Source organism: Salvelinus sp. IW2-2015, linkage group LG30 (assembly GCF_002910315.2).
Source record: "Salvelinus sp. IW2-2015 linkage group LG30, ASM291031v2, whole genome shotgun sequence".
In the NCBI taxonomy this organism is placed as follows: Eukaryota; Metazoa; Chordata; class Actinopteri; order Salmoniformes; family Salmonidae; genus Salvelinus; species Salvelinus sp. IW2-2015.
This window is the reverse complement of record NC_036869.1, coordinates 1,927,800-1,953,094: the sequence shown is the minus strand read 5'-3', so window position 1 is coordinate 1,953,094 and position 25,295 is coordinate 1,927,800. Positions and strand designations below refer to the sequence as shown.

Here is a 25,295-nt window from a genome sequence, read left to right as displayed (position 1 = left end):
TTGACACGATCTGTGAAGACTCCAAGCATATTTTACTGTTTACAATGCCTTTATCAATGAATTATCTTTCTAAATGGTGATTGTGTGATGACAGGATATAATGGCTAATCTTTATCTCAATGGCGCTTTCAAGACAACTGGGAACTCTGGGTGGCAAAAAAGGTCAAATCATAACGTCAGTGATCTTCAGTTTGCAAAGTCAGAGTTCTAGAAAGATGTCAGTTTCCAACTTGGATTTTCCCAGTCTGAGCTAATTTATATCTGAGTTCTCAGTTGTCTTGAACGCAGCATAAGCAGCTTTATCTGATGCCTGCGTGTGTTCATGTGCAGTGCTTTACTTGGACTGAAATAGGTGCCAGTGCTCATTTTGGGTGCCGGTACAGTTTACATTTAGGTGCAGAAGCGCCACAATACTTTTGACCTAATATTTTATAAGAGTAACAGGAGCTCAAGCAGTACAACATTTGAAGTACCCAGCTCCGGTGAGCTCCTGCTCAAGTCGAGCACTGTTCATGTGTGTTAAATTGGCTCGGCTGAGAGGGTAGGCTACCGAAAGTGTTGTAGGCATAGTGGTTTAATGTTTTTTTGTTTTTTTCACACTAGGCTACCGGAAGGCCAATTTGAAGTTCATGGTAATACACATGGTAGCCTAGTCTAGTAAATTGACCTTGTATAAAAATAAAATACACTACATGGCCAAAAGTATGTGGACACTTGCTCGTCGAACAAATGGGCATTAATATGGAGTTGGTCTCTCCTTTGATGCTATAACAGCCTCCACTCTTCTAGGAAGGCTTTCCACTAGATGTTGGAACATTGCTGCGGGGACTTGCTTCCACTCAGCCACAAGAGCATTAGTGAGGTCAGGCACTGATGTTGGGCGATTAGGCCTGGCTRGCCGTCGGCATTCCAATTCATCTCAACTGTCATTGATGGGATTGAGGTCAGGGCTCGGTACAGGCCAGTCAAGTTCTTCAACACAGACCGACAAACCATTTTTGTATGGACCTCGCTTTGTGGACGGGAGCATTGTCATGCTGAAACAGGAAAGGGCCTTCCCCAAATTGTTGCCACAAAGTTGGAAGCACAGAATTGTCTAGAATAACATTGTATGCTGTAGCGTTAAGATTTCCTTTCACTGTAACTAATGGGCCTAGCCTGAACCATGAAAATAGCCCCAGATTATTACTCCTCCAAACTTTACAGTGTGCACTGCATTCGGGCCGGTAGCGTTCTCCTGGCATCCGCCAAACCCAGATTCGTCCGTCAGACTGCCAGATGGGGAAGCGTGATTCATCACTCCAGAGAATGCGTTTCCACTGCTCCAGAGTCCAATGGCAGTGAGCTTTTACACCACGCCAGCCGATGCTTGTCATTGCGCATGGTGATCTTGGGCTTGTGTGTGACTGCTCGGCCATGGAAACTACCAGAGCCAATTTGGAACTCGGTAGTGAGTGTTGCAACCGAGGATAAACGATTTTGAACCGCTTCAGCACTCGGTTCTGTGAGCTTGTGTAGCCTATCACTTTGTGTCTGAGCCATTGTTGCTCCTAGACTTTCCACATCACAATAACAGCACTTACAGTTGAATGGGGCAGCTCTAAGCAGGGCAGAAATTGTATGAACTTGTTGGAAAGGTGGTATCCTATAACGGTGCCACGTTGAAAGTCACTGAGCTCTTCAGTACAGGCCATTCTAATGCCAATGTTTGTCTATGGAGATTGCATGGCCGTGTGCTCGATTTTTATACACCTGTCATTAACGGTGTGGTTGAAATAGCCGCATCCGATAATTTGAAGGAGGATGCGTAGTGTACATAGGCTAACTTAACAAGAACGTTGCATATTTTAAGTTGCCCTGCTGGCAGTAGTGACGTGTGTGAGCGCTGTTCCATGTGGCGCCACACACAAGACTAATGTAGCTCCTCGGAATGGGGCAGATGATTTTGCCATCTTTGGATTTCAGTTTGTGGCTCTGGTAGATCTCTGCTGTTTCTCCGTTCTGCTTCACCGGAGTTCAGGATGCGGCTCGTGTTGTCTGAAATCCTGCTTGCAGAGGTCAGGCTCTGTCACGATTAGAGTTCAGACGAAACCGGTGTTGCGCGACCTTTCTGGTGGTCCCCCGGCACGTGCGCCTTCAGCTGTGTAATGGTGGTCTCCGTATGACCGGCGACATCAACAAGTTGATACAGCAACCTTCCCAATTTCATATAGAGTACCACAGTTTGAGTCATAATACCCATAAACCCTAGCGGTTAAACAAGGAAATGGTTCCAATCGTTTTCCACCCAATTGTCATACTTGAGTAATTGTAAAGATACCTTAATAGAAAATGACTCAATGTCAGGCGGTGGGTGTAGCTGGTGCATGAAGTCAGGCGCAGGAGAGCAGAGCTGAGTGAACGCACTTTACTCAAGAAAATAGCACAAGTAACAGTACCAAATGTGCGAACAATAACGGTTGCCACAAAACACGGGTGAAAACAGCAACCTGACAACCAGACGGAAACGTACCGACATGAACAATAAACAATCACACACAAAGACATGGGGAAACAGAGGGTTAAATACATGACCAGTAATTGGGAAATGAAAACCAGGTGTGTGGGAAACAAAGACAAAACCAATGGAAAATTAAAAGTGGATCGGCGATGGCTAGAAGACCGGCGACGTTGACCGCCGAGCGCCACCCGAACAAGGAGAGGAACCGACTTCGGCGGAAGTCGTGACACTCAAGTGAAAGTCACCCAGTAAAATACTACTTGAGGAAAAGTAAAAAAAAAATTGGTTTTAAATATACTAAAGTATCAAAAGTTAAGTACAAATCATTTAATATTCTTTATATTAAGCAAACCAGATGGTGCCATTTTCTTGTTTTTTTWATTTATGGAATGCCAGGGGCACACTCACTCCAATCAAACATTATTTACAAACGAAGCATGTGTGTTTAGTGAGTCCGCCAGATCAGAGGGTGTAGGGATGACCAGGGATTTTCTCTTGATAATTGTGTGGATTGGATCCTTTTCCTGTCCTGCTAAACATTCAAAATGTAACAAGTAATTTTAGGTGTCAGTGAAAATGTATGGAGTAAAAAGTAAATTATTTTCTTTAGAAATATAGTAAAGTAAAAGTTATCAAAAATATAAATAGTAAAGTACAGATACACCCCCCCAATGACTTAAGTAGTTCTTTAAAGTATTTTTACTGAAGTACTTTACACCACTGGTTTCCATTAGGGGATTTTAGAAACACTTAAAATAAAGGCTGTGTTTTGTGTAGGATTACCTTGGTGTGAAGTTTTGATCATGTGTAAATCTCTGTTTTTGGTAGGCATTAACACATGTAAAATACTCAATCTGATTTAGTGGGTCCCTTTTGTCTCATTAATGCATTGTTTTCAAGTTTGTATTAATCCAATATTTTGCCTAATTGTTGCTTTTACAGAGTACTATACTGCCCTACCAAACAAAAAGGCAGTAACTGCTAATTTGGTCGAAAATTAGTTAACGTAACTTTTGTTACATTAAATACATGCTTAATCATGTGGATAAGTTTCCTGCCTCTATTGTGTTTTGGAGAAAATGGGGGTCATGTTAGCAGTAACGGCAACATGCAGGAGAAGGTCCTGTACAGGCAGGTGCTGAGGGAATGTGTGGTGCTCTGAGACGGCCGGACGGCGGTGAAGCTGGTCCATGACGACATGGATGCTGAGCTGAAGCGGGAGGTGGAGCTGGCTGAGGAGATCATCCACCTGATTCAGCAGAAGATCCACCTGGTCCTGGACAACCTCTGGTCAGAGACTGGCCCCCTATTCCCTATTTAGTACACTACTTTTGACCAGGGCCCATAGGCTGCTGTTGTGATGAGTCTTGGATAATAAAACGCACCAATGCTTGTCTCGTTTTTGTACAAGTATTCCAATGACATTAATGAATTATTTGCAGATTGTAAAGTCTTTCTCTCAACTGTTTCAAATCAGTTCCATAGGCATACCTAGATTGCTATCTATTGCTGTGTTTACACAGAGAGCCCAACTCTGATATTTTGCCAAATTATTGGCTGCCTGTGTAAACGCAGCAATTGTGTCTGCAAATTGTTCACCTGATCTGACTGTATATGAATGCATTATGTCCTCACTCTACCTGTAGCTCTCTGAAAGACGTGCTTACCCAGATGATGCCCGACCACATGGACAAGGGACAAGCTTTGAAGCTCAACGAACACTGTCTGACCTTTGACCTCCAGTCACCCAACCTGGGCTACAAGTACCAGCCTTGCCACATCGTCAAGGGATGAGTTAATCAATCAATAGATCAATCAATCAATGAGCGTGAACATCTGTCCCCCGGGTCATATTGTCCTACCTAAAACTTTTTAGTCTAGTTGGAGGTGAAAAGAAAAGCCGGAAAGTTTCACTACTTTAGCGATTTATATGATAAACCCTCTCTCCATCCTCTTTCCCAGAACCCTGACCTATGATCGGTGGTTGCTTACTGCAAAAGACTGAAGCAAACAGCAGAGAAACTGGTCCTGGACTGCTCTTACTTCCGTGGGAATCTGCAGTAAACCCTCTCCAAGGTATAGTACAGGCTGGAACATAGTTTTGTATGCTCCTCCTTATGTTGACTGTATGTACATTAACTGCATTCAACAATGCTATATCAGTGTCTTATTTGGCAAGAGACTGACAGAAAGACTGGCACAGACTCTGTTTATGTTTGGAAAACATATGTCTATCTGATAAATGTCTGTGTCATTCCTGTATGCCTGACTCGCTGTGTGTATCACTGTTGGTGTAGCTGATGAAGGCTCTGGAGACCCAGAGCTGTGCCACTGACTTCGGCCTGAGGAAGAGGCTGAATGAGCTGAGCGCCACCAGGGATGCCCTAGAGTGGGAGAAACACTGTTGTGAAACGTTGTGTAAGCCTAACAGAGACCGAAAGAGTTCTACATAAGAATTATGCAAAACACACTGTAGAAAATGATAGTCATAGTTTATCAATGTAAACAATTCACAATTGTCATTGTGCTTAGTGAATAGTGATACTAATGAGATAAATTGACTGACCTGTAACTGACCTTTTAACCTGTCACCAGGTGAAGGCGACAGTGGTGGTCCTGGTCAAGGAGATGCAGAAGGTGGAGAGACAGATCATGAGCTCTGGCTCTGAGCAGCAGCTGGCCCACACCCGGCTGGATGTCCTGGCCCAGAGGGCCAACTACGAGCTCTGCATAGACCAGGTCTGTCTGTCTGTCACCTGCCTTCTCTCATCCTATAACAGTTTCATGTTAACAATACAATGTTAATTGTTTGTTGTCAGTATGTATGTGTGGCTGCCCTAACCCAGTGCTACCCCTCCAGCCCCACATTGCTCTTCTGCAGGAGACCAAGAACCCGAGGAAGAACACCTTTGGCCTGCAGAAGAAACTCCTCTCTCAGTGAGTTATCCCTCACAGTGGTGAAGATGACAAATTAATCTGCTAAAACATACCTTCTCTGGAACTAACAGTGTGAACATATGACACCTAACTGTTCTATGACAGCAACACCACACACACTACCTCAATATTGCCTCCTTGTGGTTATGGGTATGAAAGACATTAGGATAATTTTTTGTCTTGGAAAAAAGTTATCTTGACTATATCAATATAACAAAGTATTTTTTCTTGTGTGTATGCTTTCAATTTCAAGTCAAGAGATTGGGTTGGAGCCAAAACCTGCTTGCACAGGGGCCACTACAAGCCTAAAACCATTTGGAATGGGACTTATTTGGAGGACAATTGATTGAGTGTTGTTTTGCGGTCACCCGGACACCTACTGCCTGTCCAGGGGGTGTCACCTCTTTAACCAGGTCAGATTTATTGTAGCAACGGCCCATGGTAACGCAGAGAGTCCATGGCGACATGGGTCGCGCTATCTTGGAAAGTGTGAAGGAATGCGACTGAATGAGAGGTTCCCTATGCGTTAATATCCCGCGAAATGCTCTATTAATGGTATATCAAAAAGAAAACTTCTAGCCGACCACTGTTCTCTTGAAAGTAAATATGGGATGCGGCAGCTCCAGGTTCACGGTGGTCGAGCCCGTGAGATCAAGCGAGTTGGTCGGAGGAGAGGTACGCTGCCTGCAGTTCCTAATTTCGATTCCTATTTAAAAACTGTAATCACAATGTTATGAACATGTGTAATACAGAAGGCAAAGTGGAAGACTTTTGGAATGGAATGGCTCACATCCGGCGTGATGCGCGCCAGAGCGCTTTTCCTCTCAATTGATTCCCTTATTTGGTTTGCGGGGGGCCTACCGATAGCCTAGTGGCAGTCTTTCTTTTTAGTCAAACTATTTGGCTACTTGATCTAGAAATAAATGTGATACACTTTGTATAATTGCACCTGTCAAAACACCTAAGACACTATACATTTGAGTTTGACGTTGTAATTCTCCAAACAGGAGGACACAGTGAGTAAACAAGGCTGTAGGGGCGACTCTGCAGTGTCAAAGTTAACCACAGACAGTGGAGTGGTCCTGGACACTGGTGAGGTCCCCACCTTACTGGGGGCTGTACCCAGGAAACTATCACCACTGGCAGGTAAGAGGTCGGTGTGTGGTGGGGTGTGTGTGAGAGAGAGTGTGTATCTTGTACTCGTCAGAGACCTCCTATTTGTGTGTGTGTCTCCCACTCAGCCCACATCCCTGGCCTGGCCCAAGAGAGTGGTGAGAGACCCAGGTCCAGTGAGATCCTGGAACAGCTTCTGAGCCAAGGCATCATCGCCCAGCCCAGGGAGAGGGCCAGCGGCGAGGCATACAACATCATGGTGGGTACCGGTCAGGTCTAATGGTGGGGCAGAGCAAATTGTAGCTTCATGTAGTCTCAGCCCTCTATGGTGGCGTCAGAATCAGGTGAGAGGAGGAGTTCCATAATCTCTTGTCATCATAAGACTGGGGCCTGGTTGGATAGTCTCTTGATTAGTTTCCTGGTTATTTATAAAACTGCTGTCATCTTATGGAAGTGAGTGCATAACTGATTGACTATGTCAATATGCCAATGACAGTCACTGTATTGAAGAGATTATATTTTAGAGTTATACTGTAGTTACTATGTAAATATGAGTGTTTACCTAATATGTGTTGTTGGAGTGTGTATTAACTCATGGTTTAATTGCTGTGTGTGTATGGTCAGATTGATGACAGAGAGACACCCAAACGTAGGCCTCCCCCTCACCTGGAGTCTCTGAAGGGCAAGAGGGACCAGTCTGTCACCAGCCAAGTGGACATGGAGGAGAAGATGAGACAGGCGGAGGAGGAACGGAAGGTGAGGATTATGAAATCATGAAAAATATGAATGTTAGGTGAGGGGAATAAGGGAAAACTGGGTTTAGGCGGTTAAATGGGGACCAACTTTAACTATATCTGCCTTGAATATGCCTATAATATACTTGTGTGTCTTGAATATGACCTGTGTGTGTATCTTGAATATGACCTGTGTGTGTATCTTGAATATGACCTCTGTGTGTATCTTGAATATGACCTGTGTGTGTGTGTATCTTGAATATTTATTTGTTTTCTTTCTCATCTCAACAAGGAGGAGCTGAACGTGAACCTGAGGCCTAAGTCAGCTGGTGTCCATGACCCAGAAGCTGCATCAACATCCAGAGAGGGGGACATAGTCAGCCCTGTGGAGGTCCTCCACGCCCCTGATGCCCCTGAGACCCCACCCAGCCCAAGAGGGATCCAGCAGGATCCACTGGATCCAGACCCAACTCAGACTCAAGAAGGAGGGGATGGAGGGAGTGGAGGGGTCAGGGAGGGCGGGGGAGAGGGAGTCATAAGTGGGCTCAGTGGGCAGCTTCTCTCAGCCTCTCTTGAGATGGAGAATGACTCCACATTTCAACAGACTGAGCAAGCTGAGGAGCAATTCTAGCACCTGGCTGGGAGCACCTTATCTGTCTATTGGAGCCCAGTGTGTCTGAGAAGGGAAGGATGGATGAAAGGAGGGAGGGAGAGGATAGAGAGATGGTGCAGGGGGAATTAGAGGAAGAGTGAGCAGGTGAGGGAGAGAGAGATCAGTGATGTCTATTTGTGTTTTGTATACAAAAGAGCCGAGTGTATGTGCATACAGTCTGTTTCTAAGACTTGTTTGATGTATGTGGTATAAAGAGAAGAGATCTCTGAGGATTTACTTTATGATGCAAAATCATACTGTATAAAGGTGGGCAATATTATTATTTGAAATTTAAATCATGAAGATATTTATTTTCCATTAATTTAAAAAAGGTCAAGACACCCCCCCTCCCCTGTTTTGTGTGTTGCAATGGTGGACGTTGAGTTGAAAGCTGTTTTAGACACAAGATGGCGGTGTTTCCATGGAATTAAATTACTTCTTCAGCACTGTTCATTATAGTTCACTTGCAGAAAGTCTTTGGTGTCATGATCATATGTAAGAGTATCTTGGTGTTTTCACTATAGTGTCTAAAAAGTAGGTTTTATTACTTTAATGTTAATTTGGCGACAAGCACCGGGAATTATTGTAAGCTTCTGTGTGGTGGTGTAATGCATCGGATGGTCGGACATTCATTGTATCTGTCCCTAATGTAAATAAGCAATTGAAATGAGAGAGAGAGTCAAGAACCCGACACCCTCAGCACACAGGGGGACAAACACCTACCTGGAGGTGACAGCATTCCCTCCCCCATATGCCCCCTMAGATACAACTATGACAACATAACCAACAAAAATGGATCACGACTCCTGCAGCTCTGTCGGATGCTGGATATGTACATAGTCAATGGTAGGCTTTGAGGGGACTCCTATGGTAGGTACACCTATAGCTCATCTCTTGGCAGTAATACTGTAGACTACTTTATCACTGACCTCAACTCAGAGTCTCTTAGAGCATTCAGTCTGTCCTCTGACACCCCTATCAGATCACAGCAAATTTCACACTACTTGAACAGAGTTATGCTCAATCATTAGGCATCAAAGCCAAAGGAACTGAATAATATTAAGAAATTATATATAATGGCCTCCCGAGTGGCGCAAGTCACTGCATCACAGTACTAGCTGTGCCACTAGAGATTCTGGGTTCGAGTCCAGGCTCTGTCGCAGCCAACCGCGACCGGGAGACCCATGGGGCGGTGCACAATTGGCAGTGCACGCTGACATGGTCGCCAGGTGTACGGTGTTTCTTCTGACACATTGGTGTGGCTGGCTTTAGGGTTAAGTGGGCATTGTGTCAAAGAAGCAGTGCGGCTTTGTTGGGTTGTGTTTCAGAGGACGCACGACTCTCGACCTTCGCCTCTCCCGAGTCCATACGGGAGTTGCAGCGATGAGACAAGACTGTAACTACCAATTGGATACCACAAAATTGGGTAGAAAAAGGGGTAAACATTTTTTTTGAAATGCTATAGATGGAAGGAAAATAGTGTGGAAATCTACCAAAAAAACAATTAGGCAACAAATTCAATCTGTTCTAGACAATTTCCTGGACAAAAGGTTTCATTGTAATAGTGAAAGTGTAAACTTGTCAGTAGAAAACCTAAACAGTATATTTGACCTCTCAGCTTCCCTATTAAATTAAAACATTTCAAGCAGATAACCTAAGAAAATTAACAACAATGACAAATGGTTTGATGAAGAATGCATAAACCAAAAAAAGAAATTGAGAAACCTATCCAATCAAAAACAGAGACCCAGAAAACCTGAGCCTACGCCTTCACTATGGTGAATCACTAAAACAATACAGAAATACAACATAGAAAAAGAAGGAACAGCACATCAGAAATCAGCTCAATGTAAATTAAGAATCCATAGAATCAAACAACTTCTGGGAAAATTGGAAAACTCTAAACAAACAACACAAACAGTTATCTATCCAAAATGGAGATGTATGGATAAACCACGTATCCAATCTTTTTGGCTCTATAACAAATATACATAATCAAATACAAATCTTAGAATCAACTATTAAAGACTACCAGAACACACTGGATTCTCCAATTACATTGAATGAACTACAGTACAAAATACAAACCCTCCAACACAAAAAGGCCTGTGGGGTTGATGGTATTATAAAATATACAGAACACAAATTCCAATTGGCTTTACTTAAAATCTTTAACATCATCCTCCGCTCTGGCATCTTCCCCAATATTTGGAACCAAGGACTGATCACCCCAATTCACAGATGTGGAGACAAATTTGACCCCAATAACTATTGGGGGATATGCGTCAACAGCAACCTTGGGAAAATCCTCTGCATTATCATTAACAGCAGACTCGTATATTTAACAGCAGACTCGTATATTGTGAAAACAATGTACTGAGGAAATGTAAAGTAGGCAATTTTACCAAATTAACATACCCTGCACACCCTAATTGACAAACAAATAAACCAAAACAAAGGCAAAGTTTCTCATGCTTTGTTGGTTTCAAAAAAGCTTTTGACTCAATTTTGCATACGGGTCTGCTATACAAATTGATGGAAAGTGGTGTTGGGGGAAAAGCATACAACATTATAAAATCCATGTAAACAAACAAGTGTGTGGTTAAAATTGGCAAAAAAACACATTTCTTTCCACAGGGGGTGAGGCAGGAATGCAGTTTAAACCTCACCCTCTTCAACAAATATATCAATGAACTGACGAGGACACTAGAACAGTCTGCATCACCCGGCCTCACCCTACTAGAATCTGAAGTCAAATGTCTACTGTTTGCTGATGATCTGGTGCTTCTGTCCCCAACCAAGGAGGGCCTACAGCAGCACCTAGATCTTCTGCAAACTAAGCCCTTGCGACCTTAGTTTGACTGTTCCCAAATGACCCATCATTACCTTTTGGGTGTTATATGGTTGACAGGTTTGCTGTGTTTTTCAACTGGTGAAAAACCTAGTCTCAGTTCCCAAAATTACAAGATCTGATCACATGTCAGGTTAAGTATTACTTTGACATTTTCTAAACATGACTGTCCTCCTAACGCTCCCTTGTTTAATCAAGTTGGAAGCCCATCCTGATAGTCAAGGATGGTGAACTTGAAGTGGAATGCTGAATGGAATTTGTAATGAAATTCCACAATTTTTTATTTAGTTAGTTACATACTCACATAGCGTTCATTGCGTTAAAGGATATCTCTATACTACAGTATATAGGCTATGCATTTAATTTAACAGGGCCCATTTGGCACACTCCCAATGTTATAGCCTATAAATGTATACTATAGGCCTATACACATCAAATATATGCACATAAGGGATTTAAGGATAACCATTGATGAGGATTTACCAGAGACTCTGTAGCTACGTTTTGTTAGCCAAAATGTAAGGTGATTCTGATTAGTTAGCATGCTGCACGCGAACGGAGACAACAAGGGGACGCAACTCGATGGTATCTTTATTGTGTGGCTGCTGAAACCCGAAACGGACCACTATGCGGCTGCTCTGCTCCGGGCTGTAATTTAAAGGGCGCGTGGGCACGCATTAATAAAATAGTATCTGATCCACCTAGATACAGAAAAGTCGCTCTATCAGGTTGCGGCCGGGGGGAATAGTGACCAAGGAGAGGGCTATGGCATTTCTTTGGTACAGAAGAGTCCAGTGGCAATTCACGCTATTGCATTCCGGTGATGGAGGAGATGACAATTATGACAGCTAGCCAGCCACATCAAATTTGCAACTCATAATATTACTGTAGGCTACAAGCAACCAGGCACATACCAGTATTAGGGCCTATGTAGGCAGCGTGTCTCCATGGCTGACTTAGTCCATAGAGGTGGAACCATATGAACGATTTAGACAATAGTTCCGTATCAGATTTCTCAGTATAAAGTTACAGACCAGTTGTGGAAAACAGGAGGGAGAATCATAATTTTCCACATTCATTCATGAAAGACAAAAGTCAACAGTTTTACAAAGTTTACAAAGTCTTATAGTTGTTATTAGGCCTATTTTAGTTATCACAGGCACTACAAGACCCACAAGTTGACATTCATCTGACCTCAAGGCACTGCTGTACTAAAATATACAATTTAACCTATTATTTGTATGATGTATATAATCACAAGCATAAGTAGCCTATTTGAAAAATTATCTGAAGATATGATTTTGTATGGACGGATCCTGCACGGGGCGGGTGCCCAATTGTCCTGGCCGCGTATTTACGCACGTACCGCTCTTCCCTTCAAGTCCATCTAAAAAGGTTATCATAAATTCCATCATTACCCGGCTGAACTCAATCCTGAACGCGTTTTAAAACAGTCCAGTCATCAGTGGCCTTCTATGAGACATTAGGGGCCCAGAAAACGAAACATTTATGTCCCTACCCATTGTGCATAATTCTCTTAGCAGCATCGCGTGTTTGATAGTCCAAAATATAATCTAACACGCTACTGCATTATTCTACAATGAAACTTGAGGCCCAGAGATTACACCTGTCTGCATTGGTCATGCTGAACTGCTGCTGCCACTAAAACACATGCGTCCCTGGGCTGGCCACTGTCTGTCTCCTCTCTGTGCGTAATGGGCCTTCCCGACCCGACCACCTGCTGCCAGGTATCCCTTGGGACAGGAAGAGAACCAAGACCTTCCTTTTTCAAGTTATATCTTCATGGAGTATAATGGGGTCTTGTGTGTGACACTGTGGGTTATTAAGTAGCCGAAACCTTGCCGTGAGCACTAGTCTATACAATTGATGTAAGAACAGATCATTTTAGGGGTATGAAAAACCGAATGACCATAACTTTCCTGGTGGTTTAACATGTGGTAGGTAGTATGGTCCATTCTTCATCACCACTAAGCAGGCATGGATTTGTAATTGTGCGCGCTTCCCAGCTGTTTGAAATAACGCTCCAGCAAGGAGCGTGTAGGGGAGCATGTGGGCGGGCAGCAATGCACGCACAGTACCGCCCTCGGTCTTGGAACTGGGTGGAGTTATGGGAAGCACTTTTAGGAATGGGCCAGAAACATATTTAGTTAGTCACGACAGTTACGAAGAAGAGTTGCAAACACCTGACGATCTCTTGGACAATCCGCTCCATATCTCCTTTAAGTGTCGAAACATAATCTACCTCGAATCTTGATTTTTGTCGACTTTGTTATTTCCCTGAAGCCTCTCCAGTGGTAAATGTCTTATTGTTCGTTTTTATAGCAATACTAATAAATAACGTAACTAGCTGATAAGAAAACATTGCACTATATTTTTGATTGTTTCTGTTAATACAATTTTGCACTAACATATTGGTGAAGATGCACACCACGCAGAAGGACACGACCTACACGAAGGTTTTTGTCGGGGGTCTTCCATACCACACCACGGATTCCAGTCTCAGGAAATATTTTGAAGTGTTTGGAGAAATTGAAGAAGCAGTCGTGATTACCGACCGACAGACCGGCAAGTCCAGGGGGTATGGATTCGTAAGTATCAATATAGTATTTATTCTTCATAACTTTCTTACACAAAGTGCAAGTGAGACAGTGCAAGTGTCTGTCTAAGGCCTGCATTATTTCAAATGGCAGTAAATCACATGTCATCGTTAAAGTGGGTGTTGGTTAGGCTACTGTAGGCCTATTTCATAATATTTGAAGTTTTTCATAAGTAGGCTTGTGTTTTCAGCTTGAAGCGTTTTATCATTGAAAACACCCGATAGGCGCACACGCGCACTGTTCCGCGCTAACATGTTCAGAAGATGAGTTTTGGGAAGATGATGAGCAGAACCTCATGTCAATGTCTATGAGCATTAATAAGAGACAGATGGGCTACTATAAAACTGGTTTACTGTCATGGTACCTCCCTCCTTGCAGCCATTTAGTTTTAAGCACATTTATGTGAAATATTAGCCTGTAGTATTTGATGAGTTGAGAGGTTTTCCTCGGGTTATTTGAAAAATACCCTACTACAGCACCAAAAACTCTTACATAGTCATTACTCTCAAATAGCGTACTTATAGTCATAAGTAAACTTGACCTCAGAGACAAACAATGTACTGACAACAATTATTTTGAATGGATGAGTATCTATGGCCAGAGATGGCGTTATATCTAGCTTTTACTCTGGAAAACAAGGAAATAACTCATCAGGAGCTTAGAGCCTACCTAGGACCAAAGATCTCAACTTACTATAAGTAGTGGTGGTTATCTTAATTTTCAAAATATTGACTGACAGTCGGGTTGTGTGTGATATCCATATTTTCTCTATTTGCCTCCCTTTAGCTAATTGAATATGAACATTGCCGAGTCTTTTATTTTTCACCACTTCTTACCTGTGCTCTCTCCCCCTCTCTGTGTGTCCCTGCAGGTGACGATGGCGGACCGCTCGGCTGCAGACAGGGCCTGTAAAGATCCGAACCCCATCATCGACGGCAGGAAAGCCAACGTCAACCTGGCGTACCTGGGGGCCAAGCCACGGGTGATGCAGCCAGGTAAACACACTCTCACACTCACAGTCACACAGTCACACAGAGAGATACCTATAGGTGAAGTATACTTAACTCAGTAGGAAGCAACAGTACCTGTTCTGTATGGTAATGTTCTTAAAACATTGAGGCTGTTTGTTCTATAGAACATGCCCCAGGTCTCATCTTATTTTTATTTCCATATTGTCCACATTTTTTCCTCACAAATCATGCCTGGTGCAGAATACTTTCATGATGATCCCAAGGCTTATTAATCATTCTGTCACATAAATATGTAAAATGAATGTGTTCAATACATGATTCAGGATGTCCCGATGTGTCTAGAATGAGCTGAATTCTGCATCCCAAATGGCACCCTATTCCCTATATAGTGCACTACTATGGGTACTGGTCAAAAGTAGTGCACTAAAAAGGCAATAGGGTGCCATTTGGGACTCACAGATGACATGAATAAGATCATTAATTAATTTGACCATACCTCATCTCCATCCAGGTTTCACTTTTGGTGTTCCACAAATCCATCCTGCCTTTATCCAAAGGCCTTATGGGTAAGTACTGATGCTTCTTTGTGTGTGTTGAGGGAATGGTTGGGTGTTGATGAGTATACATTTACAAATGACCTCATCAGTGAAAACCTATATGAAACCTCACTAGAGTTACCTCACTGAATCTGTTATTTATAATATATTAGCAGTGATGTCCCTCATTTGGCGAAAGTCTAGCATTGTTAGACATGTTCATACAATGACATGTATGTTTATATAATCTGTTTATGTAATTGTTTTGTGCTTAGTCCTATTTTTCTCCATACTTACATGATTACAGTCCATGATAATTATGTTGAGGGAGAAAAACAGTTTCACAAGTCCTCTTTCTTTTTATCACTGACTACAAAGTTGACCACCAATGTAAGGTTTGTGTGAGTGAAAGAGAAAGTGTGTGTGTGTGTGTGTGTGCACTTGTGTGTGTATGCATGTGTGTGTATGCATGTGTGTGTGTGTTATGTGTTGAGTACAACTAATGGAAAGTTAGAGCCTCAATGACTCAATGTTATCTATCTCTCTCTGGTCCGACAGGCTCGATACAGGTTAACATAACTGGTGGTTTCAGGATTAGTTCTGTGGGCATGTCACAGATCAGACCAGGGAATTACCTGTAATTTCAAACGCACACAAACAAGCTCAAATGGTGATTATAGATGCATGTATGTTGGTTTTTAATTTTGGTTTTGAGTTTTAATTCATTTTGAATAGCAATTAGAGCTTTGTGTGCTTTTTTTGTTTTGTTACTGTTATGAAGTGGTGTTCATAGCTAAACCGTGTGCTGTCTATTTAATGACCAAAAAAAGCTGGTTTGATGATATTTGGGATGTTCTTTTACGATTTTGTGGAAGAGTGTTGACTTTGCCAGGGGGAGCAAAGTCTTAAAAAAAAAAAAATATTTGATGCTTTTGTGTTGTAGCTTGTGGTTTACTTTTTCTTTGGTTACATTATGTTCTATATGTTGTTGGATGTGTTGTTGGAGTGAGGGACGGTTTTCTGTGTGCTTTTTTATTATTCCCCTGTCACCCCTACTCCAAACCAAACCCACCAAAACCATCAACAGCTCATTGCAAGACATTTCTAGGACCTTCTTGGTGTTATTAATTATCTTGCATTAACACCTAACCTCTCAAACTCACCCACAATCGAGTATTTCCCAGGAATTGCATATTCTCTCTCTCTCTCTTTCTCAAGCCACCAAGGGCATGTGCCGCATGGTCTTTGTCTCTTCTAACTCTCATTCTCTCTTATTTTCTCTCCCTCTCTCATCTATCTATCCGTATATGGTATACTTCAGGGCCGACTCTCAGGAGAGCTGCTGTTTCTCATTCAGAGATGATAAAGAAGAGAACAGTGAGAGGTCCATGACTAGACTGTAAATTGACAGTAGTCACTAACCTTATCCCTTACAGGACACGGGTGACAGATGAGGAAAAGTCATCCAAGGCTAGTAGTTTAGTTGAAGCAGAACACCTACTAATGTGTGTTTCTGTTAGTGTGTGTTTGTTTGTATTTGTCTGACCATACTATTGTATGTGTGCGCACACATGTTCGCTTGTGTGTGTGTCCTTTCGTGTGTAGTCGAGTCCAGTGGTAGAGCAGTGCACCAGAGTCTCTACTGTGACACAAACAAATGTCTGGATGCCACAGCCTCTGAACAAGCTTTCATCACATGGGTCTGCGGCGTTAAGGAAAACAAGCTTCTCCATTGTGCCTCACAAAGGCTGGAGTGCTGACGCTGCAGTCGCATGAAGCCTGCACTGGTAGCGGGGTGGGGGGCTGGGCAGGGGTTCTGGGGCTCACTCCGTCCTGATGGGATGGGACACTCTTTAAAAACAGCAGTCCCGAACGCATGGAGGCTGGAGGTCCCAGGGAGGTTTAAAGGGCCACAGACACATCCAGACAGTGCCACCTGTGCTTTCCAACACATGTAGAAGGCCCAAGGCTGCAGAAAAAAGGATTTGTACCAAATGGCACCCTATTCCCTGTATAGATCACTACTAGGGCCCTGATGAAAAAAGTGCAATCTATATAGCGAAAAGGGTGCCATTGGGACGCAGACATAGATGGGCACAGCTGTGGGAAGGTAGCAACCAGCTCCATGGCTATCACACCACTAGGTATGAGTCTCACCAATGATATGATCCCAACACATGTAGGAGGCTTGATAGATAGGTATAAAGCAGATGAGGCTGGTGGGAGGAGCTATAGGAGGACGGGCTCATTGTAATGGCTGGGATAGTATGAATGGAACGGTATCAAACACATCAAACATATGGAGATCTAGTTTGACTCTGTTCCATTGATTCCATTCCAGCCATTACAATGAGCCCATCCTCCTATAGCTTCTCCCACCAGCCTCTTCTGATGGGTACTAGGTAAATGGCAGTACGTACAGGTCTGGGATCAGGCTACTGTTTGAGCCTGTAGCAACCAGATCCATTGTTATTATTATAGCACCATGTCGCCCCTCTACGCTTCTCACATTTATCTGTAGCATGACTGGCTGTTCCTCAGCTCCTAATGCAACAGAATCCCAATGGTTCTAATGTGTCGGAGAGCAACAGGTGTGTACTCCTAAACTCCCTGCCACCCCTCCACTCTTCCCCCTCTCTGGTCGAAGATGTCACCCATCTGACTTGTGATTGACACAGACCTTTATTTAGCCTTGAACTTTACCGACCGCAATGTTCCAGACAGAAAGATAATATATTTACACAGAGCATTGAGAAACATAGTAACCCTAGTATTTTTTTTTACCTCACTTGTATCCATAGGGAAAAGAGGTCATTTTAATGGGAGTCAGAGGGTAGACAGTGCTTTCCATGATCAACAGTGATACAGAAATGATTTGGTGTGTGTGTTTGAGTGTTAGGTGACACAGCATTTGCCAACATAGAAGAGGTTTATGCTGTTGGAGATGGAGAAACAGGTTGTAGTAGTCTAATGTTGAATGAGATTACGAAGGGGAGAGGGAGAAGGACAAGATAGAGGAAGTGAATAAAGGTATGGTGGGATATGAGCCCAGATGAGTTCTAGGGGTGGGAACATACCACTAGGTACTAGTAAGTCATATGTAGGATGACAGGCAAGCAGAAAATAGCTGGGGCCCAGCCTTCAGCCTCTCCTGTCAATCATACATGAGGCCAGGCAACAAAGAGCATGTCTGAGACCAGATCCACATTACAGGAATGTCGTCATGACTACTTATGGAAACCGTACTTGTGTAGGACTTATTGGCACTTTGCTATATATTTATGGAAAAATAACATTGTAATGAAACTCTTGGGCAGTCTTCAAACAGTCTAATGCAGGACAACAATCATGGGCCATTTTAACGTCTCTGTCTTCTTCATACTTTGGATGCATCCCAAATGATACCCAATCCCCCTGTATAGTGCACTACTGTTGACCAGATCCCTATGGGCCGGTGGAAAGGGAATAACGTGCCATTTAGGATGCAACCTTTATTTCGAACAACAGCATGTTTCTTGGGCTCCTGACTGGTGCACCGGTCTAAGGCACTGCATCTCAGTGCTAGAGGCGTCACTAAAGACCCTGGTTTGATTCCAGGCTCTATCACAACCGGCCATAATTGGGAGTCCCACAGGTGACGCACAATTGGCCCAGCGTCATCCGGGTTAGGGTTTGGCCGGGATAGGCCGTCATTGTAAATAAGAATTTGTTCTTAACTGACTTGCTTAGTAAAATTAAATTAAATTCACCATTTAAACATACCAGTTCAATGCTGTCATTTCATTCTCTACAATTGCAAATATAGTGCTATTAAAAAGCACCTTTGTTGTGTGTTGTAACACTGCATAACATATTTTATGTGGTGTGAAAGAGCTTATTTTTGTGCCGGTTTTCCCCATACTGTAAGAAATAATCGTTTTTCCGAAAAGAGATGAAAACAGCATTTCAAAATACCTGTTTGATCCAACTTTTGACACCATCCTTCCATCCTGAATGGTACCTTATTACCTGTATAGTGCACTGCTTTTGACCCTGTGGGGATGCATCCCATATCTTAATATAGCTAGTAATGGGGAGGCACAACAATGGTCAGCTTTGACATGTGTTTTTCGGTGGACACTGCATTTTGTTGTTTCGTTGTGAAACCATCCTTTGTGTGTGTGTGTGTGTGTGTTTGAGAGTTTTTCTTTGTAGTGGCCCGTGTGTGTGTGTACACGTGTGTGTGTGTGTGTTGCGTTTTGTTTTGTTTTGTTGTGCATTGTCCAGCCTGTGTGTGTGTCTCCACCTTGTATTGTTACTGTAACACTGTGCTGAGACAGCAGCGTGCCAGCAGGCCAGGCCGAGGCATCTGCCAAGAACGTGTTGTCATAGGAGCGCCCCTGACCCCTGAGTGATAGAGCTGTACTTGATCTTTTATTTTTCTTCCTTTTAATGTATTTATTCTTTCCTTTTTGTTTCTTTCAGTGAGTGTTTGTGCTGTGTTGGTTATCCATGTGGACTGTTTAGAATTTTTTGTCTTTGACGTCTGTTTCTTGTAGAATTGCTGTTGTTTTTTCCTGTTTCCTCGTTGGGGCCAGTGTTTTGAGATGTGATTGGTTGGATAGTGGAGTGCTGACAATAGGGTTGCCACGATAGATCTTGTCTTTGGTTTCTCCAATCCAGATTCCAAACTGTTTGACTGTACAAAAGATTCCTCTCTCCATCTTGTTTCTTATTGGCTTGATTGATGTCAGTATTTATTTGGTCCGATCAATTGTTAGGTTGTTTCTCAAGAGATTTGAATGACCTGTTGACAACATCATCACACCATGCACATCATTCCAGACCATTACAAATCCACACCAGACCACAACTCATTGAAACCCAACACTGACAAATGGTGGTAAGTCAATATAAAAGTGATTGTCAATCATTGTCATAACACTGATTAGGTTACTCAGTCTTCTCTTACTGAATCATAAACTTGACTCCAATTAACACCAGTTTAGTTTTTTTGAGGAATGTCATTTGTGATTTCCCCATCAAGGTCAACGACTTGGGTTTCCTCCACCAAAACAATAGTGTAACTTTCCCAAACGACCATCATCATGCTAGCAGATAGCGCTAGAGAGCCTAGCGAGCCGAGCCTCATGGCCGGGATTTGTCATGAAGGGCTGAATATGCTCATTGTTCCTGATTGCTTATTTAATGAAAAGGTCCCTCTGAGTGCAGCTAGCCTAGCGCCCSGCCCGGGGCTCTTTGTCTAAGCACAGAGGGGGAAACAGCCAGCAGTGTCCTTTTTGAAAACTGTCCAGCTGTCAAAGTGGCAGTGACATTTTCACAATGCCCCCCTCATCTCATGTCCTCTCCCCCTCTCTTCCTCCCAGCGCTGCCTGTGAGCCTCCCTCCCCTCTGTTCCCCATCCCCTCCCAACTAGGACTGGCACCAGAGCCAAATCCACATGTGACCAAGCACACACAAACCAAGTTCTCTCTTCTCGCCATCTCTGGATTGTCTCTCCATGACGGCATCAATCGGTCACTGAAAACCCAAAATGTCTTCCTATACCTTATCAGAGGACAAAACCCCTCTGAGCTTTGAACACCTCTCCACCAACCCATTTTTTTTTATCCCACAGAGAGATCTCTATTTTGGCAACCCTATATCTCTAATAGCTACTTGCAGGCATCTCCGTGGTGTTATTGACTGGTGTGTTGATGTGTTGGGGGGCCCTTGGCCGCAGTGTGGTTGGGTTGGTTGCGTTTGGTTCTGCTGTCAAACTTGGGGTTTGCTGCTGTCTGTCAGTGGCTGTGTAAGGCCAGGTCTGTGATCTCTACCTCTAACTCCATGTCCATTTCTGTCCTGCAGGATCCCTGCTCACTATGTGTACCCTCAGGCCTTCATGCAGCCAAGCACCATGGTCATTCCCCATGCCATGCAGCCCAGTGCAGCCTCTGCCTCCACCGGTTCCTCACCATACATCGACTACACTGGAGCCGCCTACGCACAGTATTCCGCCGCCGTGGCGGCTAGCGCTGCTGCAGCCTACGAGCAGTATCCCTACGCTGCCTCCCCTGTAGCGGCCGGGTACATAACTGCGGCCGGTTACGGCTACGTTCAGCAGCCCCTGCCTACGGGCGCACCGGGATCAGCCGTCGCTGCAGCCGCAGCTTTCGGTCAGTACCAGCCTCAGCAACTGCAAGCTGACCGCATGCAATAGCAGCCACTGCAGCCATTGGACACGAGGGGATGGGAGATCCACTGCTGATTGGCTGTGCAGAGGAAAGGAGGAGGAGGAGGAAGAGAGAGGGGCCGTGTTAAGTGACGGAGTCGTTAAGATGGTGGTGGTGAGGTGGGAGCTCCATACAGTAGCTTTCCAACTTGCTGTGCTTAAACCCCCCCCCCCCCCACAAAAAAATGAGTAAACGTTACCAATTCACAGAACAAAGTAAGGTGGATATATCCTTATGATTATTATTGTTGTTATTAATATAATTATTATTATAATTGTAGTAGAGTATTTATTTATAGAAGAGAAATGCAACAACTAAGCTTGGTGTAAAATATTACCTTATGTTCCATTGCTGTCATTAACTTAGAAGAGAGAGAGCGTTCTCTTTACGGGACACTTAGACGTGTCCCAAAGTGTTTTGTGTTCTGAAGCCCTTATAACATATATTTATTATCACATTTCGAGGACTCTTGTCGTTCTGTCTTTTCAAGTGCATTGAAGTAAATGTTGTGATAATCAGGGAAATGGACCAGTTTCCAGTGTGTGAGTAAAGACAACCTCTGCGTGTCAGGGAGTAGCTGAAATAACTGTGGAGAAAAGGTGAAAGTCTTGTCTCGTGTTAAGAACATATCTTCCTGATGCTGATTGTCCCTTTTTTGACTCTGTATCTTGATCTCTTGACCTATGCAAAGCAAACAGTTCACCAGGAGACAAAAAATCTGCAGGAATAACCAAAAATGCCATCTACTCATCAACTCTTCAAAGGGCATCACAAACAATATGAAGGAAACTCCGAAAGAAAGGTTTTCAGACAATGAGAAGCACCAAATCAGTTACTCTCAAACACATACATTACGCACACACACACAGTTGTGTACATAGTGGTAAAGGACAAAGGGCTCAGTCGTGTTCCCCTCTGGCTCTGTGCAATGGGATCTAGTCAGAGTGAAAGAGAGGGAGGGAGCAGCTGCGGGTGGGGAGGGGGGTGGGACAGTTAGCCCAGCGCCACACAAATGGATCACTCTGGAAAGAACGCATCACTTGTGCTTATTTGTTGAGCTGTCACATTTTAATCCCTGGGCCCATTTGGGAACTGGCCCCTCTGGTCTGTCTGCCTGGCCCTGTCAGCATTTCCACCTCTGTCCTCTGTCCTAGAGCTGGCCGGCTGGGCTGGTGTCAGGTACATACACTGCCCTTCTATCCTAACCCTAACCAACCCCCCCTAGGCCTTGTCCTGTACCCACTCCTCACAGCCTCCCCAACCCCCTTGCCCTTGCCCTGTACCCATTCCTCTAAGCCTCACCAACTCCTCCTCTATCCAGACTACACACCCCAACTCCGGAGCTCCTTTCTGTGGGTCTGGAAAGTGGTGGCAGTGGGGAATGTAGAAAGGGGGTGGCGGGGCTGCAGGCGCTTGACATGAATCTGGGGGTTCTTTGTGTGCCTCACATTTGTGTTGCTATTTAAGAGTAAGAAAAGAGATCTATTTAAGATATTTATTATCAGAGTTGACTATGTTCTATACGCTCTACGGACAAAGACTTAGTGGCGGTACTGAATTACTATTGTTATGTATTCATCTCAAGGCATATAAGTTATTGAGTAGGTTTAGTTGTATTATTATTAACATACTCTACCAAAAATGTTGATTTATTTAAGATACAATTCTGTATGTGCACTGTACAATTATACTTTTTGCCTTTTTGAAATCTTAGAACATGACATTAAATATTGGCTAGATTAATGCCTTTTGTATGAAACTTTATTTAAATGCAGGCATACTTGCGTGCAGACTGTTATTCTGCCTCTGTGTTTAGAACTGTTGGAAAAGACAAAAAAATCCTGACAAAATTAGCAAAATGCTTGCTTTATACATTAGAATGTATAGTCATTGTCATGGTTTGGATAGCTGTGCTTCTATTGCTTTTAATATACATCAGATGGGCTATTTTACACTTGGGAATTTTTATACTTGAACTATTTCTTACAAGGGAAAATATGAAAAATAAATGACAAAAAAAATACTTTTTAAGGAAGCTTTTCATTGTCACTGGATTAAGGCATGTACAGTGTTAAAACCTTATTTCAGAATTTCAACACTATTTACTCTAAATTGAAATAAAAGGTTCTATATTTAAACAATGTTTTTTTAAATTTATTTAAGATGGATATACGATGTTGAGGACCCCTGGTCAAAAGTAGTGCACTATAGGGTGAGTGCCATTTGGGATGCGACTGCTTATTTCTAGCTCCAGAACTCACAGGTCTTGTGTTGTATTATGTAAGGACTGTTCCATCTAAGTGTATTAAACACCTATAAACAGACTCACTGTCTATTTGTGCATACATCCTCAATTCCCAAGCCTCTCATCACCAAAATATGGTTGTAAAACCTTTTGGGAGACTGGTGTTTAAAAACAATGTTCTTAGTTTAGTTGGGTTAAGTAGCTGATTACTTTCCAGTGTGTGTGTGTGTGTGTGTGTGTGTGTGTGCTTCGTAGACTAACAGTGAAACGCTTGCTTACGGGTCCTTTTCCAACAATAAAGAGTTAAAGATGAAATAAACCGTGAAAATAACATGACTATATACAGTACACTGGTCTTTCCATGAAAGACTGATCAGGTGAAAGCTATGAACCCTTATTGATGTCACTTGTTAAATCCATTTCAATCCATTTAGATGAAGGGGAGGAGACAGGTTAAAGAAGGATTGTGTATGTGTGCCATTCAGAGGGTGAATGGGCAAGACAAAAGATTTAAGTGCCTTTGAACGGCGTATGGTCGTAGGTGCCAGGCGGACCGGTTTCAGTGTATCAAGAACTGCATGCTAAACAGTTTCCCGTGTTTATCAAGAATGGTCCACCACCCAAAGGACATCCACCAACTTGACACAACTGTGGGAAGAATTGGAGTGACCTTGATAATTTATTGTTAAAACGAGAGGCTGCTTGGATCTTTAACTTAAAGACCCTTGCTCCCTTCGGTCTTAACGTGGACTTTGATCTGAAGCCATTCTTGTGATTGTTGTGATTGTTGTGAATTTGCCATTGTGGTTGTTTGTAGGCTTGTGTGGTCTTAAGTGAGTCTATTATCGTATGCTATCCATTTGTATTTATTGTTTCTATGCCATTTTAATATTTGAGAAATTAACCAATGATATTAGGCCACTCTTGGCCATGATTACAGACACCTGTGTGTCTTGACACTATATATAAACGAGTCATCCCGCAGTGTCTGTGATTGTACCCTGATGAAGACAGCTTGCCTGTCGAAATGTTGGTAAATTAAATATTTTTGCATCTGAGCTCCTAGAGTGTGCGGCTCTCCTTTATTTTTAAGGAAGAATTGGAGTCAACATGGGCCAGCATCCCTGTGGAATGCTTTCAACACCTCGTAGTGTCCATGCCCGATGAATTGAGGCTATTCTGAGGGCAAAAAGGGGGATTGGGGGGTGCAACTCAATATTAGGAAGGTATTCCTAATGCTTTGCAAACTAATTGTATAGGGAGTAGAAAATAACATGGCTATATACAGGGAGTACCAGCACCAAGTCGATGCGCAGGGCTACGAGGTAATTAAGGTAGCTATGTACTGTACATACAGGTAGGGGTAAAGTGATTAGCAGCAGAGTATGTGGTGAATGTGTGTGTGGCGTCAGTATCCATGTGTGTGCATATTATAAAAAGGGTCAATGCAGGTAGTCCAGGTAGCTATTTGATGAGCTATGTAGCTGTCTTGTTTAGGAGTCTTATGGCTTGGGGGTAGAAGCTGTTCAGGGTCCTGTTGGTTCCAGACTTGGTGCATTGGTACCACTTGCCATGCGGTAGCAGAGAGAACAGTCTGTGGCTTGGGTGGATGGAGTCTTTGACAATTTTTGGGGGCAGGGAGCTCGGCCCCAGTGATGTACTGGGCAGTACACACTACCCTCTGTAGCGCTTTGCGGTCGGATGCCAAGCAGTTGCCATTCCAAGCTGTGTTGCAGCCAGTCAAGATGCTCGCGATGGTGCAGCTGTAGAACGTTTTGAGTATCTGAGGGCCCATGCCAAATCTTTTCAGCCTTCTGAGAGGAAGAGGCGTTGTCGTGCTCTCTTCATGACTGTGTTGGTGTGTTAAGGACCATGGTAGATCCTTAGTGATGTGGACACCGAGGATCATGAAGCTCTTAACCCGCT

General features: G+C 43.3%; 3 protein-coding genes across 5 annotated transcripts; all 3 read left to right on the top strand.

Annotated features, from left to right (window-relative positions):
- Window positions 1-1,926: 1,926 nt before the first annotated feature.
- LOC139023315 (tektin-2-like) lies at window positions 1,927-5,435 on the top strand. The gene is made up of 5 exons (XM_070436216.1): window positions 1,927-3,790; window positions 4,147-4,576; window positions 4,798-4,918; window positions 5,096-5,239; window positions 5,361-5,435. Exons 1-2 carry the CDS (start codon window positions 3,699-3,701, stop codon window positions 4,292-4,294), a joined length of 240 nt encoding a protein of 79 aa, XP_070292317.1. The 5' UTR covers window positions 1,927-3,698; the 3' UTR covers window positions 4,295-4,576; window positions 4,798-4,918; window positions 5,096-5,239; window positions 5,361-5,435.
- Window positions 5,436-5,704: 269 nt separating this feature from the next.
- On the top strand, window positions 5,705-8,387 carry stmnd1 (stathmin domain containing 1). 2 transcript variants are annotated; one of them, XM_023974842.2, is made up of 5 exons: window positions 5,705-6,112; window positions 6,445-6,583; window positions 6,679-6,809; window positions 7,175-7,306; window positions 7,580-8,387. In XM_023974842.2, exons 1-5 carry the CDS (start codon window positions 6,044-6,046, stop codon window positions 7,913-7,915), a joined length of 807 nt encoding a protein of 268 aa, XP_023830610.1. In that variant the 5' UTR covers window positions 5,705-6,043; the 3' UTR covers window positions 7,916-8,387. The 2 variants fall into 2 exon arrangements, with proteins under 2 accessions (XP_023830610.1, XP_023830609.1); XM_023974841.2 differs by having other exon boundaries at window positions 5,709-6,112; window positions 7,577-8,387.
- A 4,547-nt stretch (window positions 8,388-12,934) lies between these two features.
- Window positions 12,935-23,448, top strand: LOC111955111 (RNA-binding protein 24). Of its 2 annotated transcripts, XM_023975199.3 has the most exons (5): window positions 12,935-13,102; window positions 13,229-13,396; window positions 14,277-14,400; window positions 14,888-14,942; window positions 20,760-23,448. In XM_023975199.3, the coding sequence occupies exons 2-5, from the start codon at window positions 13,229-13,231 to the stop codon at window positions 21,109-21,111; spliced, it is 699 nt and encodes a 232-aa protein (XP_023830967.1). In that variant the 5' UTR covers window positions 12,935-13,102; the 3' UTR covers window positions 21,112-23,448. The 2 variants fall into 2 exon arrangements, with proteins under 2 accessions (XP_023830967.1, XP_023830966.1); XM_023975198.3 differs by having other exon boundaries at window positions 12,936-13,396.
- The last annotated feature ends 1,847 nt before the right edge of the window (window positions 23,449-25,295 follow it).